At 44.5% G+C, this 19,737-nt stretch overlaps 1 protein-coding gene across 1 annotated transcript in view; it reads right to left on the reverse strand.

Annotated features, from left to right (window-relative positions):
- The window catches only part of gabbr1 (gamma-aminobutyric acid type B receptor subunit 1), an 82,249-nt gene that overhangs the window by 32,935 nt on the left and 29,577 nt on the right, over positions 1-19,737 (reverse strand). The window contains exons 8-13 of the mRNA XM_005801801.2: positions 13,984-14,118; positions 8,686-8,856; positions 8,074-8,175; positions 7,741-7,806; positions 7,469-7,660; positions 1,446-1,691 (exon numbers count right to left, since the gene is read on the reverse strand). Coding sequence (XP_005801858.1) covers positions 1,446-1,691; positions 7,469-7,660; positions 7,741-7,806; positions 8,074-8,175; positions 8,686-8,856; positions 13,984-14,118 — 912 coding nt within the window. The remainder of the gene's footprint in view (positions 1-1,445; positions 1,692-7,468; positions 7,661-7,740; positions 7,807-8,073; positions 8,176-8,685; positions 8,857-13,983; positions 14,119-19,737) is intronic.

A 19,737-nucleotide genomic window follows, 5' to 3' on the forward strand; every position in this document is an offset into this window, starting at 1 on the left:
TGTTAAATTTTATATTTGTTGTTTCGTACTCAAACCTATAAAAACGTGATGAAACTGGGGAAAAGCCAGTCTGTCTGCCTCAATCCTACCACTGTGGTTATTATTTAATAAATGTATTTTCTGAACTTTCTGGCTTTTTGTACCAAGTTTGAAAACAATGGCTGCTGCACTTGGAGTCACTCTGGAAAATAAAACTTTACTTGCAGCTGGAAGGATTTTGTGTTTGCCATTAAAAACAGCAGGAGTTATTTTGTCTCATGGCTCCAATCAAGCATTGTTATTACTATTATTAAGACAATAACTTATAGGCAAAAAATGAAAAATAACCGCTGAATGGCTCAGCCCGTAGTCGATAAATTTGTCCAATAGCCGAACCTAATCCAGCCGACGCCTGCGTGTTTCCAGTGGTTTTGTTTGAGTTCGCAGCCAACAAGAGGAGCTGTTGAAATCGGTGCGCTCAATTGACTCCTTTCAAGTTCACGACATGAGCTGCCAAATGTAAATGCCACGCTGGGAATCGATAACGAAGCTTTCATAGGATGAACAAATATTGATGCGATGCCACAGAGCCGTCAATGAACCAGCCTGAGAGCGGACGCTCCGATCAGATCCGTTTCACAAGCCCAAACTTTTCCTCAAATCATGATGAGAAAAAGTTCAACATGGAGCTGGGTTTTCAGCCTGCTGAATGCTGTTCAAAAGTATTGTCAGTATTTATTTAAATAATAGTAATATAGTTTAGTAATCGATTAATTGTTAACTGGAGAACACAAACTCAAAAAAGGAATTAGCTTAAAAAACATATTCAGAACAGAAATTAAGCCAAAACTGTACAAATATAAATACATTTAGAACTTAAGATAAAACCTTTGTCTGTAAATGTTGGATAGTTTTAGCTTCTGCTCCAGATTCACTGCAGTAGTTAATGCAAGAAAATGTTTTTCTTATTTAACAAAAAGATCTGAATTGCTCATTTGCATATTTTAAAAGTTTATGTGGTTTAATAATAAATCTACAGAATGTAATTTTTTATTAATCAATTAATTACTAAAAGAGTCGTTAGTTTCTCAAACTCTCCTGGAAGCCAGAAAGGCTCTGAAATGTGACGGATTTCCTCCCAGCGTCACTCTGAACAAATCTCTCTGTTCAACATTAAAAAATAAAAACATTTCAGTCCAAACATTCAAACAGGATTTCTGTGGGAACCGATTCCCTACAAAGATTAATGTCAGAATAATTTCCCTAATTATTCTTCCCCTTCTGCCTCCACCAGTTCAGTAGAGATGCCACTCAGAGGTAGTGAGGTGCTTTTAGAAGTCAGTGGATCCAGAACATCTGCAGAGATCGGTGCCTAATCGCTCTGGAAAGTCCGTCTGGTAACGGTCAGAGTCCGACTCTCACACGGAAACTTTATTTCCCGTGTTTTGTTGATCTCCTGCACTCACCGAAACCCCTTCAAAGGAGCTGGTGTTGAGCGCTCTGTAGATCTCCGAGGTGATGTCGTGGTTGTTGTAGTTGAAGTCCTCCAGCCGTCGGCCCTTGGCCTTCAGGGGGGCCACGGTCTTGTTGAGGGCCAGTGCCAGGGCCCACACCGCGTCGAAGGCGAGGGGCGCCTCCTGGAAGCCGCCCGTCTCCTCGGGGTTCTTCCCCCCAAGACGAGACATTAAGGCTCCCAGAAACTCCTGTGAAGTCTGGCAGAGCGAGGAGAGACGGAGAAGAAACGAGTCAAACCGAGTTAACACAAAAAGCTTTCTGACATGAATCTGCAGGGCTAAAATCCACCAACTAAGCAGCTGCTGGAATAATGTGTTAGGTTTGAACTTGGAAATTGGATTCCTGAACTTCAAACTGCAGCATGGCTGCCTGGTGTGGAGAAAAACGGCAGTAAAAACTATTTATTTCAGTTTGATTTAAAGGGGATCCATTATGCTAAATTCACATTTTCCATTTGTGTTTCTACTGCTTCTAAACACATCCAGCTGTTTTCCAGTTGATGTTTTTTGGTGTGTGGAAAATGAGCCATTTCAAACACCTCCAGAATGTGACATCACAAATCACCTAGCAACCTCAGCAAAGCCCAGCCCATTACCTAGCAACCTCAGAAACGCTCCAGCACATTTGCTCAGCTGGGTTTACTGATGTATACGCTGTACAATGGCTGCTGGAAAAGACAAAAGCTTTGTTATTGATTTACCCTCCACAAACCCCTTCCTACATTCTTGCTGGTTTTGCAGGAGGCTCCACTTCTGCTTTTCAAAGATGCATACTTGTATAATTGTGGATCTGTTTGAGTGCAAACGCTGGGTTGGAGGGGCGTGGCCAGCAGCAGATTATGTGGATTTAAAGTGACAAGAGTCCAAAAGCAGCTGAAAATAGGAGAATAAATCTCATTATCTAAGAATAACTTTGTGCAGAAAATGTGATGAACTTGTTTTGTAGCCCATAGATCAATCATAATGTGCTTAAGGGAGCATAACAGGTCCCCTTTCATTAATTCACATACAGAGAATGCTGCTGAACTTTTCCAAGTTTACAGTCTTTCAGTACGTTGAATACAGAATTAGCTTGTGCTAATTACAGTTAGCCTTGTCATTACGAACAACAATGAGCAATTCCCACTGGTTTTCCAGCTGGAACACAGATGAGTTGGTTGAAGCTTGATGTTATTTTTCAAGCTGATTCATGACTTCAGAGGGAAATAACTCAGCTGAGCTAACGACTAGAAATGAGCAGATCCGTCCCAGAGGAAGCCGGGAGGCACGCAGGCAGTTAAACTCCTCTCAGCACGCGGATCAATCACTTCCTGGTTTTCCCTCTGTGGACATTTTAAAGAAATGTCCACATTTTAAAGAAATGTCCACAGAGGACGAGATCCTGCCCCAGTGGAGGAGCTGCAGTATGTCAGGGTCTTGTTCATGAATGAGGGAAAAACGGAGCAGGAGATCGATGGGCGGGTTGGTGCTGCATCTGCTGTGGTGAAGAGAGAGCGGAGCCTAAAGTCAATCTACGTTTCCACCCTCATCTACGTTCACGGGCTCCGAGTAGAGACAGAAAGAAGGAGATCGTGGACACAAACAGCTCCGCTGCTCCTCTCAGGGTTCGGGTGAGAGGCTTGGAGCCCCAAACGAAGCAGCAGACAGGCGGTGGAGTAAGATATGAGCTGGCAGGAGTTAGCGCTGGAACATCTGGACGTTGTTAGGAAGACAGGAACCTCAGAGCCACAAACATCACCATAAATAAAATAAATAAATAAACAAACACACACACATCTGGCTGCATTAGATAATGAAGTACCTTGCTAGCTGACTTCCTATTGGCTGGTTTCTGTAAAGCAGCCAATCAAGGAGGAGCATTTCCTTTGCTTGGAGCTGACTGCTTGTTTCCCCGGCAGCAGAAACATGGATGTTATTTACCTGAGGTCCACTAACACCGGCGACCCACCATTTAATCATGTTCAACTGGTGCATAATGATACATAACTAATGAATATTCATTTACATCACAGTTTCCATTATTGCTTCTTCAGCTAACAGTTGTACTAAAAAGATTATTTCATCATTGGTGTTGATGAACTGAGGTTTATTTCTGTCTGGTTTTTTTTATTTAATTTCATCATATTTTAAATTCTGAAAACTTTTTTTGCTTTTAAATGTATCAATAGGAAAAAGTTTAATTTATTCATTTTGCACACTATGCTTGCAAATGATACTTTTAAAGTAGAAATATTTGCATTTTACTTTGTGCTATACAACAAATTAAAGTTATTTGCAAAACTGCAATTAAAATCATAATTTAGAGGAAAAGTAATCATTAACAATAAATGATCAAAAGCGTAGGAATAAAACCAACTTCCCTCAGGTTTATCTGAACGTTTTCCATAGATCCGTTCATCAGACTGAGCAGAAATCTTTCCTGCATGTCGTTGGGCTGGCCTGCAGGAACAGTGAAGGACAGCAGCGCTGACCACACAGCCACTCATAACCCCGTCTTTTATTTGGGAATAAAAACGCCTGCTGGGATCAGAGTTGTGCCAGCTAAGCTAACTGCAGGCGAGCCTGAGGGACCGAGAGGGACAGTAAAGGTGACCGCAGAGGCACACACGCCGCGCCGCTTGTTTTCTTTCTGTTTAATGTGTTTATTAAAGCTCATTAGCATTCAGAGCTGTGCCCACCAAGATGACTGCTGCAATGTCACATTTGGGCAAACATGCCTGCTCCCTTCAGCTTCTGGATGTAAAGATTAACCGAGGTTTTTTATCGATGCATAAGCTGTTGATCTGGAGCCAGCGGGGGGTCAGACAAGATGACGGTAAAACTGGAGCAGCAGAGGAGATAAAAGGAGTTAAAGTGCTAAAATATAAATCAATAACAGTATGGGTGGAGCCAATAACTGGATCGATCACAACGCCATTACTGTGGCGTTAATGCACAACCAATCATTTAAACCATTGTTTATTTGCTTTTGAACCCAAAACTAAACAAATATTGACTTTTCTTCAGGTTTTTTGCCCAAATTTAGAGATTAAACTCTATTGTTCAGTTTGTGATGCTGCTGGATGGGATTTGCATATAAATTTATCCCACAGGGTCACAAACTATGACAACTTGAGATACTTTGGCAGAGCAAAATCTCTGATTCACTGCAGCACATTATTAAAAAACAAAGTCCTCTAAACTTCTGTGCGATTGTGACAAATGTCTTCAACCTGAGTACATATGAGCAGGTGCACAAACTGCAAACTGAAACATGTCATTACATTTTCATAAAACAAAATGTAAAACCATGTTTTCATTTCCAGGCTGCATCTACAAAAGGCTGAACGTTTCTCCATGTTTTCCTACATCCTGGTCCTTCAGGGATGTGAAAACAAGGCGAGACGCTTCTTAAGAAAACAAACTGAGCCGCCTGGTTAACGGCTGATTGGACTCGATTTAAAGTCCACAGTTCCACCAACAGCATTCAAATAGAGACACAGCAGATAGAAACAGTCACTCTATAAAGAGAGAAAGCTTCTCACTTCTTTTCTTGCAGGCAGTTTTTTTTTTTTGTGATAAAACACCAGCCCCCCTGAAAGCAGGGACTCCATTCATCCAGCCGTCTCTCTGGATCCTTTCAGGATAATTAGGCCTACACACCTCCGATTCAGTTATGTCAATTTCATCTGATTGAAATTCCTCCCCGGCTTTTGCCATTTGAATCTGCCGCTGCCCACTGAAAGGCAGCTGACAGTCTGCTCCGGCTCGGCCCGCAGCATCACTCCAATCTGCCAATTTCAGCTTAGAAATTGAATTTGAATGGATCTGACTGTAAGCAGGAGGCCTGGCTGTAATTCTTATCAACTGCCGAGCGGCGCACGGACAGCTAAATCCGCAGGTAGTGGCAGGTGCTGCTGGAATATAAACAGCAGCTGCTGATGAAGAGGAGCAGACAGGAGGAAGGTGGGAGGAGGGAACGCTGACGGAGAGAGAGACGGATCATCAGAGCAACAACTGGACGGATCCGGAGAGGAAGAGACAACGTGAGACGATTAGAGGATGGCGGGAATCTGAGCTGCTGCACCAGAATCTTTCTAAATGAGAAAGGCAGGCGTTAAAACGAGCGAGGGCGAAACTTAGCAGGAGCATCCTCAGCGGATTCCCAAATAAATGGATTCAGGTCACACACAGTTCACCCAAGCCTTATCATTATTGTTTCCAACACGCCGGCTTTTACCGAAATAACTCGTATTTCAGGGGATTCCATATGAGAGCCCAAACGTTTACAACCACGAATGAGCAGACGGGGCTCAAACCGCGTCGCAGGAGAAAATCCGAGAGAAAAGACGTGACGGATCGCTGAAGCAGCAGACGCCACAGAATCAGGCCAGAATCTTTATCCAGTCCAGAATAAAAAAACATTTTCACCATTTAACTGATAAAAAGTGTTTCAATTTTTCATTTAAAGATGGAAAACTGATCAATGAAATGAGTTCAGACAACATGTGGCGTTCAGACGCAGCGTGACGGAACAGAAAGTCAAAAACCATCTGATTCAAGTTGATCCAGCAGGGCTGGAGGACACCAACCGGCTCAGAGGCACATCTGGAGAGCCCAACTAAAAATCCATCAGCATAGAGAATCAAAACTAACGAGACAAACTGGAAATAAATCACTGAAGGCGAGCAGCCGAGCTCTGACAGGACAGACTCAGAAGTCGTCGTTTCTGGTCCTTTACGGCCGTTTCGGTGCCAGGAAGACGTTTCGTCTCCTGAGGCGGATCAGACCTGAGATCTGCTGCCTCCTCTGCTGAACCAGGGCACAAAAACTCACACTCCCATCTCCTACAGCCACTCTGCTTTTTATAAACCTCTTTCAGACAAACTGGGACAGCAGGACAAAATACAACCTGTGGCTTTTTAACGCAACTGTATTGTTATGCAGCATGTTTGAGTTTCAGAGAGCAGCTTCCTGAGTGTTTAAAGGTTTTCTCTGTCTTCTGGTTGTATGGTAAGTTAACATTTGGTCTTTATTTGCTTAATTCTTCGTCTTTAACAGCAGGACCATCAGACAGAAGGAACCGTTTGTGTTTGAATCTTCCCAGCTGGTAAAAAGTGCAAACACCTCCAAGTTGCACCTACATGCGGCTGTGCTGGTTGCTAAGAGACCAAAGAAAGAAAGATGTGAGATTTTCAGTTTGCAGTTTAAATGCTGTATGGGTCTGTAATGCAGAGGAGTGTACGGTCAGTGTATGAGGAGCCCAAAGCATCATTCCTCCAACGCCGAGCTTCTGCTGATGAAAGGTTTTCAGTTTGGCTGAAAGTTTTTACTTTGGTCTCGTCTTTTATCCTGCTGTCATTTTCTCCTTCAACCCTCCAGACGTACTTGCTAAGTGTTTTTCATAAACTTTGACCTTTAACCTGGCAGCTGAGGCCTGAAATGGAGCTTTTGGTTTTTGATCCAACATCATGGAAATTTTTCTCCTTGTTTTTATGGTTTATGCTAGGTGTGGGCATTAATCACATTGATTATCAATTATTGTGACAAATTGCTAAGAATTTTGATTTATTGTTGTCACGATAAATTCCACTTAATGATGAAAAACTGTTGGGATTGTTAGTTTTATATTGTTCTTCACTGTTTGTTCGATAGAAATGTCAATAAATATCGACAGATTTGAAGATATTATTAAATGAAGTTACTGTGTGAAATAGAAATAGAAATCACTTTTTGTTATCACTTTGATCGTTATCGAATTGTACCACAGAATACTGTGATAAAACTTTACGTCCATATCCAGTTCTGATTATTTTATATTTTCAGTTTTGTAGATTTCCATGGTTTAGTTTGTTTCCCGTTTCGTTTTGGATTTTTTTACGTCAGCACCTGCTGCACCAGAACATCTTCTCTAGATTCTCTAGAGCCGTCATATTTTACTCTGACTTCCTGCCATCCGTTGCCACGGTTACGGTGGATCTGGGTGGAGCCCTCACCATGTTGGAGACGCCGCGGACGGTCTCGGGGTTCAGCATGACGATCTCCGTGGTAACGTGTCCCTCCACGGCCTCCGTCATGTTCTCCACTGTGCAGTTGATGGCTGGGTCTTTGATCTTGAACCAGTTGTCGGCGTACCAGCCAATCAGGAACCAGACGTGCTTCTTCCCGTACAGCTTCTCCTTGAACACCTGCGGTGGGGGGAAGGGAGACGCATCAGTCCCGGAGACGCCGAGCCAAACGCGGCTGGACAGGGAGGAAACACACCGACCTCACAGAACACCTTCCTGGCCTCGGTTTCATAAAACAGCCCCACAATGATCCTGGCATCCTGGCGCTGCATCAAATTAGCAGAAAGCATTGCTTAGTTACATCAGCAGCATGAATTTGACTTCACAATATCGCAGCTTGATGTGGCAGCACAATGTGCCAACGTCCCGCTGCTTGACAGGATGGCACATATTGCTGTTCAGGAGTTGATAATTAGCGTGGCGCATTAATTTCCTCCATCAAGTCGCCTCTATGCTGATGGCGTCGTGTGCAGCTGTGAGGCGGAGGAGGAAGGAGACGGCCAGCAGCCGAGGTGAATTTTTAATCAAAGCACCTTGAGGTTCTTGACAGCGACAGCCGGGTCGGTGAGGAAGCTCTGACGAACGCTGATCTCGATGCCTGCCTCCTTCACCCTCTGCTCCAGATCATCCAGAGTCTGGCAGATGAAAGGAAGGACGGGGTGGGGGGGCAGAGAGACACGCAGAGAGGTGACAGGTTGAACGACAAAAGCAAGTCCGACGGGGAAAACAAAACTAATAACAGCACCTGGAGTGTATATTGGAAATATAGAGCAGAGGGATGAGTGTGTGTGAGATAAACAAGAGAAGCAGGGAGGATTTTTTTAGACATCAGCTGGAAATGAGAAAAGTAGAAGGCGAGATGAGAGAGGACGGAGCAGAATCATTAACTTCCATTACAGGAAACGGGCCAGGTGCCGCGGCATCGACCGCCGCTCCTGAGGAGGATGTATTGCTTGATCAATATTTCTCACAACCAATATACCAAAAAAATCCCTCATCAGTCAGCAGCAGAGATTGACTGTGGCCAGAAAACAACAAAAAGAGCTAATAAACAAACAGCGAGAGGCGGGAGGACGATCAGGAAACCAAAGACTGCCGTGATAAAACAAAGAGGAAACCCAGCCGGGGGCGGGAGGGTTACTGACTGAGGTGAAGACTTCTGTGGTCTGCTGGATGGTGGCGATGCGTGACCAGTTCCACTTCTTGAAGAGCCGCACCCTGGTGGGGTTATGGAGGGTGGCAGAGGGGTGGGTGCGGAAGAAGGTGGGGAAGCGCTGGCGGTTGGACAACGCTGGAGAGCTGGAGCCATAGGACAGCTGGGGACGGGGGGGACGGAGAGGATGGAGGGGAGAGAGAGGACGGGGGGGACGGAGAGGACGGAGAGGATGGAGAGGATGGAGGGGAGAGAGAGGACGGGGGGACGGAGGGGAGAGAGAGAGGACGGAGGGGACGGAGGGGAGAGAGAGAGGGGAGAGAGAGAAATTAGCAAAGTACTTCTGTCTGAGCAGCTCAGATATTCTCAAAAGAGGCAACATTTACATTATGGATGCAAGATTATTGATTAATGAGTTAATCTGAATTTGATTGATCTTATTAATCAACTAATGATTAATTGATAAGCAGCCACTTTCTGAAAAACCTGAGTTTTCTCTTGAATCAGGTCGAATGTTTCACTCACCCCGGAGTTTAACAGCCGCCGGTTATTAGAACCACTAATTCAAAAAAGCTTTTCTTTATTTGTTTTTGTTCACAAACGTCTCAGTTGTTATTTTTTCAGGTTAGATTTGGTGAAAATGATTTGATAAAAACCAGATCATCTCTTCAAGCCCTGCAGTCAGAGGGTGTACTTATTTTTTATGATATTTGGTGATATCCTGTCAACCATTTAGTCAGTTTTTGCAGAACTGTTGTGCTCAAATTTAAAAGTAAGATGAACCACAAACATCTCAGTTTGGACGTTTATATTGTGGCATTTCCTCTGCAGTCAGCTCAGAAACACCTAATCGTCTCTTCTTCCTCCTTTTAGCGTCTCTCAATTTAATAAAATGTGTCAACAAAGTCTGTAACTGTGATTAAAAACCAAACATTTCCTGCAAGATTTCTCATGCAGATGCCACCATGAAGCTGAGACGGCACTTCGGTTTATTAGAGAGAAATGAAGGACTGATCCGGTTCTTCCTCCTGCCCGGCGCCGCCGTCCGGACCCTGCAGAGGCTTTAAGGATCAGCGGCGAGGAGAGACGCGACGGTCCTCCCATCAAACACTACCACAGCAACGACTGAGATAAAATCCTTGACAGGTCTTTCTTTAAAACGCAGAACGTGCCGTTCAGGGAACCATTAGGGAGTGAAGCGGCTCCGGCCCCATTACCCACAAACCCACTGGGTTTTAACCAGCGGCAGCCAGAGGGGCGCGCTGATGGATGTCACATGTCCGGTACAATGTGGGCTCCCCATAGAAACAAATCCCCGCAGGCAGAGGCAGGTAGATGGAAGAATCGATACGAAGGAAGGATGAAATTAAGGCAGAAACAACGGATGTGGAGGAAGAGGAGAAATATCTGAAGAGAACGGCTTCAGAGAAAAACATACGGCAAAAATCATCCGGCGTGTAATGCTGTTTAAATGACACCTCCACAAACAAATAAGGCTGATTATTGCCCACTTAAACGTTTAACCGATGGAAGATTCATATTTATAAAACCTCCGACGCCTGTTTTATGTTTTAATAATCTGCAGTCAGAGAAATATCAGCAGGAGAAGCACATCTCTACAACATAAACCCTAAAAGATGCAGCAGACCAGTCAGCTATCCAATCAGTTTTCACATGTTTTATTGGATTTAATCTACTTTCCAACAGAAACACAATCATAGCTGCTCTGCTGCATTTCTAACTGCGGCTCATTCTGAGAACCATCAGGAATCAACACAAATCAATGCAAGAGATCAGAAAATATTCATATTACTGTGAAGGAAAATAAACACAGATGATGGATGGATGGATGGATGGATGGATGGATGGATGGATGGATGGATGGATGGATGGATGGATGGATGGATGGATGGATGGATGGATGGATGGATGGATGGATGGATGGATGTTTTTCCATTTGCAAAATGAAACTGTTTAACATAAAACCCCGGGTCAAGATTCAAAACCCCAACCTTCTTGTTGCTAGGCAACAGCACCAGCATCACTCCACTGTTCAGCCCCTTTCTGTTTTACACCTACACATTTTTAAAAACTCAGTCTTCTCCTCCGATCCAACATAAAGTCACAGCCAAACTGATCCAGAGGTCAAAGTTCAGAGAGATGTGAGCGCTTCTCAGCGTCCGCCCTCCAGTCAAACAACTTCCAGATCCAAATGTCGGCACAACTCATCCGGGGTTCTGTCAGGTCTTCATAAATTAGTCTGAGTTTCAGCAGAGGATGACTCAGGAGAATATTAAAGTCATTACGATGAATTATCTGGAGTGTTAAAGCTGCTAACCGGCTCTGGGTTCACATCCCACATAAATCACAAAAAAGATCAACTAGCAGGAGCCGGAGAGGAAACATGTTCCGGTCGCTTTAAAGTCACTCTGTGGCTTATTTAGGGCTGAACCTGGAAGAGCAGAACTATCTCATTTGTGTCAAATCCAAAATAACCGGGTTTAAGCCTTCCTGTTGGCAACATTTCAATAAGGAGGCACAAATAAAGCAGCAGCAGAAAAGATGCAAGAGTCCCTCAGATCTCTGAGGATCTGGACTCCTTCCAGGAACAGGGAGAAACCGGATCGAGTTAAAGACCTCTGTGATCCGGACCGGGTCGCCGCAGGCGGCTGTGAGGTTACGCCAGCAGTGGCCTGTAGTAAAGACAGACGGATCCCTTTCTTCTGCGGGGAGAATCTGCCGCTGGAGCCGAGACGGAAATGAAGACGAGGTGAAACAGAGAGAGAGGCGGGGGAGGAAGGAAGAGGGGCGAAGAAATGAGAGAGAGGCTGACAAAGAGAAGACCAGCTCCAGGCAGCGACAAACCGACAAAGAAAAGGAGGAAAAAGAGCAAGCCAGAAAGTGGAAAGAGTTTTTAATGATGAGGAAACAGAGAAAGACCAGAAACAAGAAAGAGCGCAGAAGCCAAGCTCTTGAGCTGATTGTTCTCACTGACTAATCTGTGGATGAAACGTCAATTATGGGACAAAGATAACGAGCCGAGCGCCGCGGAAAGAAGCGAACTGAAACTCAGAGACGCTGCAGATCTCCAGATCTGAGAGGAAACAAGCAGCTCTTGTGTTGTCGGAGGCTAAACGACGAGTTCTGTCCTGGACAGAAGAGCCGCTGCAATAATTAAAGGTGCAGTCAGAAACACGTTTTAATCAATGAAACAGCCAGGGCATTGATTGGTGGATTTAGGAGCAATTAGTGGAAAACAAACAAAAAGCTGAGTTTCACATCTGTGAAGGATTTTATGGTTAAATCCTGAAATATGAGCAGAAAAATCCTTCAAGTTGAAACTTTAAATCCTTTATTTACTCCAAAGGGAAGTGAATTCATATGTGAATGTCGCCACAGAGCCGATATCCTGAGGCAGGAAGGATCTGCAGTAGCAGTCAGCAGCTGCTTCCATCAGTCACTGAGCTGCACAATTTATAAATTATTTCACTTATTAGAAACACGGCAGTTTTTAAAAAATCTTGTTTTTCTATAAAAGGCTTCGGGTGACGTGTTGGTTTATGTCTCAAAACAGCAATAGAAACTTTTTTACATCACAAGAGTCACATGATGAGCAAGCAGTTGATGCTGGGGAAACCATGAAGACAGGAAGTGGTGGGAGGATGAAGGTGGATGATTTAAACTTAATCATTGAGTTTCTTAAATAATACAAACAGAACCATTACTCTTGTTTTTTCAACATTACCCCGACCTGCTGCAGGGTGGAGGCTTTTATTACCCCGACCTGCAGGGTGGAGGCTTTTATTACCCTGACCTGCAGGGTGGAGGCTTTTATTACCCCAACCTGCAGGGTGGAGGCTTTTATTACCAAAACCTGCAGGGTGGAGGCTTTTATTACCAAAACCTGCAGGGTGGAGGCTTTTATTACCCCAACCTGCAGGGTGGGGTAATAACCTACCAGGGTGGAGATCATTTCAAACTGGTGACAGTTTTTAGACATTAAAACTCAGTGAATTAAGTTGAAATAATTTTGTCTGTGTGGCAAAATAAAAACTTACAATCAAAGTAATATTTTATGAATTGATATAATCATTAAACAAAAACTAAATTTATGAACATTATAACTTTTCCCTGAGGTTCAACTGGTCTTTACTGCGTGTCAGAGTTACCACCGCACTGTAATCTGGGATTTGGTGAAACGTCTTTAAAATCTGTTCCAGTAAAAACTCTGCAGTAAATTTACTTAAACTATAAAACTAATCTGCTGTGACAGGATGACTGGTTATGGATTTATTAGTGGAAAGCTTTTAAATTCGTAACAGGAGCTGCTCTTCCACTCGTTCAGTTCATGAACATTATTTACATGAAAGAATCGAATGGTGGAAACGGAATAAAGTCTAAAGTTCCTGGGAAAACGTTCTGGAGGAAAAAACTTTATAACAACCTTTCAGCGCTGAAAGAGACGCCAGAAAAATCTGTTTCTGTACCGATATCATGAAGCAGCTTCTTAACTTCTACTGGGAATTTTAACTGGAACTCAGACGACTGTACTGGTCTGAATAACCTGATGTCTGCTGTGAAGCACGGCGGAGGATCTGTGATGCTGTGGTCTGCTTTCTGTGGCATCATGAGAACTTTGATGTTACACATTTAAATCTGATCAGAGGATTAAATTTTGGATCCAAAATATGAGCAGATCAACACAATCAATAATTTTTCCATATAAATATCAAATCAAATGGTTGGATTTTCCTAAACTGCAATAAAAGATCAATTTATTTTCCACATCTTGACCCGGCAGTGTGGACTCAGCTCCACCCAAACTGCAGCACTTCAACTAGAGCTGGGCAATATGACAATTTTTATTCACAGCAAATTAAATGTAAAAACTGGATTTTATTTCTTTCATTCTTTGAGTTGAATTCAGAGAAGTGAAGTGAAGCAGTGAAACGGGTTCGTCAGACAAGATGGTGGTTCTGTGTGCCGACGTCTCTCTGAACTCTGGAAACCTAAAATCCCAATTTCCAAAAATAAAATCTCCCAAAACAGAAAAAGTGATAATGAATTTATAGCCCAGACCTCCTGCCTGGACGGCGGGTCTGTTTCCGGACGAGCCGCAGAACCACAGAACCACAGAACCACAGAACCACAGAGCTGCAGAACCACAGAGCTGCAGAGCTGCAGAACTGCAGAACCACAGAACCACAGAGCTGCAGAACCACAGAGCTGCAGAACCGCAGAGCTGCAGAACCGCAGAGCTGCAGAACTGCAGAACCACAGAACCACTCACCACAATGAGGTTCCACATGCGGGCGGCTTCGGCCACCAGCGTGGAGACGCCGCTGCAGCCGGGCATCAGGACGATCTTGATGGGCTCGGTGTAGAGCAGGTCGTACAGCAGCTTGGTGGCCTCCCCCGGGTCGCACTGCAAGGACAAAACACATGCATTTAGATCAGGACCAGAAATAGATGGACAAGAGAAAAGATAAGACTGACGGAGAGATGGGAGAGAGAGATAAAAAGGGAGAAACAAAGAGGCAGAATGAGGAATGAGAGGGTGAAGATAAAGGGAGCTGGCAGCTGCCTTAAGAACAGCCACATCACAAGTGGAAGAAAAACTCTGGAAATAGAAGAAACAGATACAAGACTCACAAACAAGGTGATAAAAATGTAAAAATAAGAAAAACGAGCGTCACATTTTCATCCTGACAGCAACCATCTTTAATTAAATCCACCGTTCTGACTCCAGATCAGCACACAGAGAGGCAGCGGCCAAACAGAGGTGACCCGATGGGGCGGCGCCGGCCGTCACACACATTTACACCCTCCATGAAGTCATTTACCACACATCCAGGAAACGGAAACGTTCCCGGCGATCCATCACCGGAGGATCAGCTGACAGACCGGATAAACGGCAGACACGCCTCGCGATCAGAGAGGAACGCTGCGCAAAATCCACTTCAGAGGGACGGCACGTCCACTCACATGACGTCTGAGGCAAAAAAAACAGAGATGGTCCCTGGACGGCCCTGGTGCGGGCCCCCGGTGGCCCCCGGACCCCACGGTTAGCAGCAGGGGGCCTGAGCGGAGTGTGTGGGATTGGTATTCAGCGGCTGGTCGTTCATTAACTCTCAGGCTGCGTCTCATGGCAGACAGAGTCAAGGAGCCGACAAGCTGTTAGATCATTCTGAGCTCCATTAAGGAGAATCGGCTCCCAATTTAAAACCCATCTCTCTTCAGTTTCACTATTTAAACAAAATTCAATAAAATAAAAGAATTATGACAATACGTTCGAAACCCGTCCGCTGGATCCAGATGTTCCCTGTTAGCTTTTAATCAGATTCATACTGGAACTGTCCAGAGTGAATATTCTTCATAATTTCAACCACAATTCAACACAGTGAATACTTTTGCGTGGCTGTGCTGAGTCTGAGGCAGTCAGAGCCGCATCGCCTCAGGACCAAATTCACCTGACAACGGATCGCTGCAGCTGCTTGTTTGTCCAGAAAATCCTCATTTGTTGAGAGAAAGCAGGAGCTGATTGGAAGTGGAGTCGTGACTGTGAATCTGATGAGAGTTTGGACGATGGAGCGAACGCAGCCATGGAGGCCCTGACGGCTCCCAGAGGGGAAGCCAAAACATCTGCGCGATCTGGCGTGGAGCACAAGTGGCCGCAGTGATCAGCCTGACTTCATGTCTGTAAATGGTGAGCTGTGATTACGCATGGAAGAGCTGGAGTTCATCACAGCACATGGGCCTGAAGGAGCCGCTTCAAAACGCCTCAATGAGGCCCTCAGCAAAAGCTCTACAGTTATCAGTGAAAACAGAAAGGCATGAAAAATCATTTGTCTGCTTTAAGGAAGCAGAGCAAATCCCATCACACCACTTTGTTTCTCAGTCATCAGATATAAATCTACAGTTCTCACCTCCAGACCAAAATGTTTGATTTTTAGCTTTAAATAAGCTAAACTTGCTAATATAGCCCATTTAAAACAGTTAAAGTCCTGCACATCTAAATGAATCAAATGAAACATAAACGCACCAAAAGATCTGGAACAAACTTCCAGAAAACTGCAAAACTGAGTTCCTCTAAATCCAGACTATATGCTATAAAAATTCAATGTATTAGATTGTAAATAAAGACATGGCAGCGTTTAAGAAAATGAAGCAGGAAATGAGAAAATGTTGACAGGAGGCAGTGACAGCAGAAACCAGATCTGGAATCATAGAACCGTTTTCTGTTCAGTCATTTTAAGATAAATCCATCCACGTTTTAACGTCCTCCAGCCGAACCCTCAGAGGAGTCGTAGATTTACGCTTCAGTTTAAGAGTCATCTGCATAACGATGAAATGAGACGCCATGTTTTTTAAAGATGGAGCCCAGAGGGTCCAGAAACAGACCCCTGGGGGATCCCATAAGGAAGTGATGTTGGAGGAAGAGGTTTCCTCACCATCTGACAGGAAACTTTCATTTTATCTGTGAGATTCAAACATTTTGGAGCTCCAGCTGAGACACACAGATGTTCTGATCTGCAGTATGAATAAAACTACTTGATGTTGCAAACATCTGCCTGGGATCAGCTGGGCTTTGTGCAGCAGCTGCTCTGCATCCTGACTTCATGAACCTGCGTGCGGCCAACATGTCGGTCCGTCTGAAAACATTCTGATTCAAATTTCTCTTCTTTTCGCTGGAAGTTTTCCAGATCAGTTCAACAAAGCTGTTCATTTTTCCCTTAAAGTGAAAGTAATCCCTCTGTGACTGAACCCTGACAATCTGACCTCAGAGTAAATATGCTGAAACAAAACTGCTGGCCTTCACCATCCGCACATAAAACAAACTGGGATTCAAGACGCTGCGCATGTTCCATGTGAACGCAGAGTAAGTCAGGAAAAACATCGGTGGTTAATTCAGACGTTTTACTGTTTTCTTTAGCGTAACACTCATTCCATTTAGCATCATCATTTTGAATTCTCTGAAGCCGTTTAGATCCACTGTGTCATCCGGGATGATCTGAAGGAGCAGGTTCTGGTTCTGCTGGAGGTTTGTTCCTGTTAAACGGGAGTTTTTCCTCTCCACTGTCACCACATGCATGCTGGGTGTGAGGCATGACTGTAACGTCTACATCAACGTGAGCGCTACGCTCTCAGTGGAGGAGTGAAAGCTGCAGGCCAATGACTCCATGCTCTGCTGGATACAAAACGTTTTTCATTTTAATAAACTGACTGATAACTAGAATCATTTAGTGTGTGACTGGATTAAAAAGACGACATTTGTTATAAGTTGGTGCTACATGAATAAACTGAACTGAATTGATGTCTGAACGTCAGATCTCTTGCTTCCTTTTCCTATCTTCCATTTCAACAGTTTAAAGAGGCGTGTTGGTGGTTAAATGTTCACAGGTTAGTTTAGTTTGATGTTTACAATAAGTTCATTTCTCTATTTGGAGCAAACGTAGCTCGGCTCTCTGCTGCAGGTCTCCACAGCTGCAGCGGTTCTGTTGGTGTTTCAGACAGACAGGCTGAGGCTGGAAGGTTAGAGCCAGAAACCAGCCCAGTTTCAGGATCTGACTATAAATATGTCTGGGTGGGAGTTAAGGCGCCTCTGTTTTAGTTTAGTAATTAGCAGAGAAAGTTTCCTCTTGAGCGCAGCAGATGGCAGGAAGAGACACTTTTAAAGCCGCTTCACTTCCCACCAATCCTCACAATCTGAATCCTTTAACTGATTAGTTCAGTTGTGAAACTTCTGAGTCTATATTTAATCACAGGCTGAGCTGTTTTTAATCACACGGATAAGAGCATTAATATTAATAAGAATGTTTATGTAAAGTGGGAGCGGAGCGTTTCTCTCAGTCAATCAGCGCTGCGGCTGATTCCACTGATTTTCCCGTCTCCTCTTCCGACTTTTCTAAGTGAAAGCAGCGGGAAGCTCGCCTGCAGCCCGGCCCGGCCCGGCACACAGCTCGGTTCCTCAGAAGCATCGGGTTCATGCAGATCGACTCGGAGATGCAGATCGACTCGGAGAGCTTTCTAAGCACTCCGATTCCCCGAGGTTGTTTGTGTTCGCGGCCCGGCTGCCCGCTGAGGACGAGCTTGTTAGTTTTCTGCTGTTTCAGAGTCTTAACTTCACTCTGATGAGCAGTACTTCATCGCCCGCACCAATTATCTTCAAATTATTTCATCAATCCATCACCACCATAGCAGATTACAGGTTTTAATAGCAGCTTGTTTTAATCAGCATTCCAAATGACTCGCTGATTATAACATGTAGAAATGAGAATTTAATCAAGAAGTGCAGCTTCTGGTCCTGTAGAGGTTATTAAAACATCCAAACCAAGACAAACAGCCATTAGCCCGCTACATGTTTAGTCAAGACAATTTTCCTGCGTAAAAAACACATTAACTGCAGACTATTTACATGGAGCCGCAGCAACACGCTCGGCTGCAGAGCTCCAATTTCAAAAAAAAGGGTCATTACAGCTGAATGTTTGCAGGGAAAACATAATGACTCACATTAGTCAGAAGAAGCATTTTACTGGGTGGCAAACCCAGTAAGCAGCGAGAGCGTTTCTCCTTAAAAGGCTTTAAAACGCCTCAGTCGTCACGTCAAAAACAAACACTCAAATACAGCGTCTAACAACGGGAAGCAGAGAGAAAAGGGTTCAAGGTCAAAGGTGAAGGTCACGCCTGGCACATGACCGCCACCCGCCACCGGGCCCTGCTGATCCGACAAACGCCTCCAACCAGGCAGGAGAAGTCTGGGATAATCAGGACGGGAATGTTCGACCAGATGAGCCTCAAATCACCAGAATATCATCAGAACCTGAACGACTTCCAGCTGAACTCAAAGTGGAGCTAACGAAAACATTTCACACCAGACCAACAAAATCTTTTTCAAATGTTCTGACCTGCAGAACCGCAGAGAAGACGGCCCAGTGCTTGTATCCAGCATATTAGTGGAAAGTTAAGTGGAAGGAAGAAGTGTGGCAGAAAAAGGTGCAACACCAGTAACTGCATGCCGACAATGAGACGACGTCTGAGCGCCGTCCTTCATTTCCAGTGATGACAGTTTGACGTTTCTGCAGTTGTGAGGAAACAAAGCTGAGCGGAGAATCCGGCGGTTCGGAGTCAGAGCTACTCTCCTCTGCTAGCTTTCTATCTCTCTATCCTCCTGGAAGTTTTAATTTTCAATAATTTGTTTGTAACATATTAAAGCTAATGAAGCTCTGTAGCGCCTCCTGCAGGTTGATATTCACTGCAACAGGAAACCTGTGGAGTGAGCAGAACGTAGGAACTGAACCTGAACTGCTGGGCTGCCCATCATTGACCCGGCATTGATTTTGCCAAAATCTATTATTTCTTAATGTTTTTGAATCAAATGTTGGATTTTTCTCTATTTTCACTGGGATGTTAAAATATGGATTCATATGAACTATTTTTACTGGAGGTGTTAATAAACGTGACCTGAGGTAACGGCGCCTCCCTGATGATTAACGGCGCCAGAACCGGAGCGTTGCCGCAGCGCTCCAGAGCCGGAAGCATCCCGGCCTCACGTGGCTCTCGGGGGTCTTCATCGTTTCCACTTCAAGCCCAGCAGGGCCGCCGCAACACCTGATGCCATCCGTGTTTACGCAGCCCGATGCAGCCAATGAGGAGCCGTTCAGTCCACAGCAGAGCAGCCGCGTCTTCCTCCTCCATCCAGGGTGGAACGGTTACACGTCACTATTTTATCCTACTACAGCTTTCTATAACCAGGAAGCCACAAGTCTTACGGTCCTGCTGGGTTTTCCAGCTGTTTTCCAGGACCAGGATCACAGGTCCTGGAAAACCTTCCCAAACCTCCAACCTCATCTCCGTTCAGCGCTGAGATGAACATCCTGCCCCATAGCGACCACTTTAAAGAAACTCCTCTGGTTTATTCAAGAGGTTAGCCTGGTGAACATCAGCCTCTTGTTCTACGCTTTGCTTCGTCCAGAAGATCTGGACCCTCAGCTGTTGAGAGATGATTGTTTCCTGGAGAAGTGAACTCTGGGTAAAATCTGACCCA

This window comes from Xiphophorus maculatus, chromosome 3 (assembly GCF_002775205.1).
Source record: "Xiphophorus maculatus strain JP 163 A chromosome 3, X_maculatus-5.0-male, whole genome shotgun sequence".
NCBI lineage: Eukaryota > Metazoa > Chordata > Actinopteri > Cyprinodontiformes > Poeciliidae > Xiphophorus > Xiphophorus maculatus.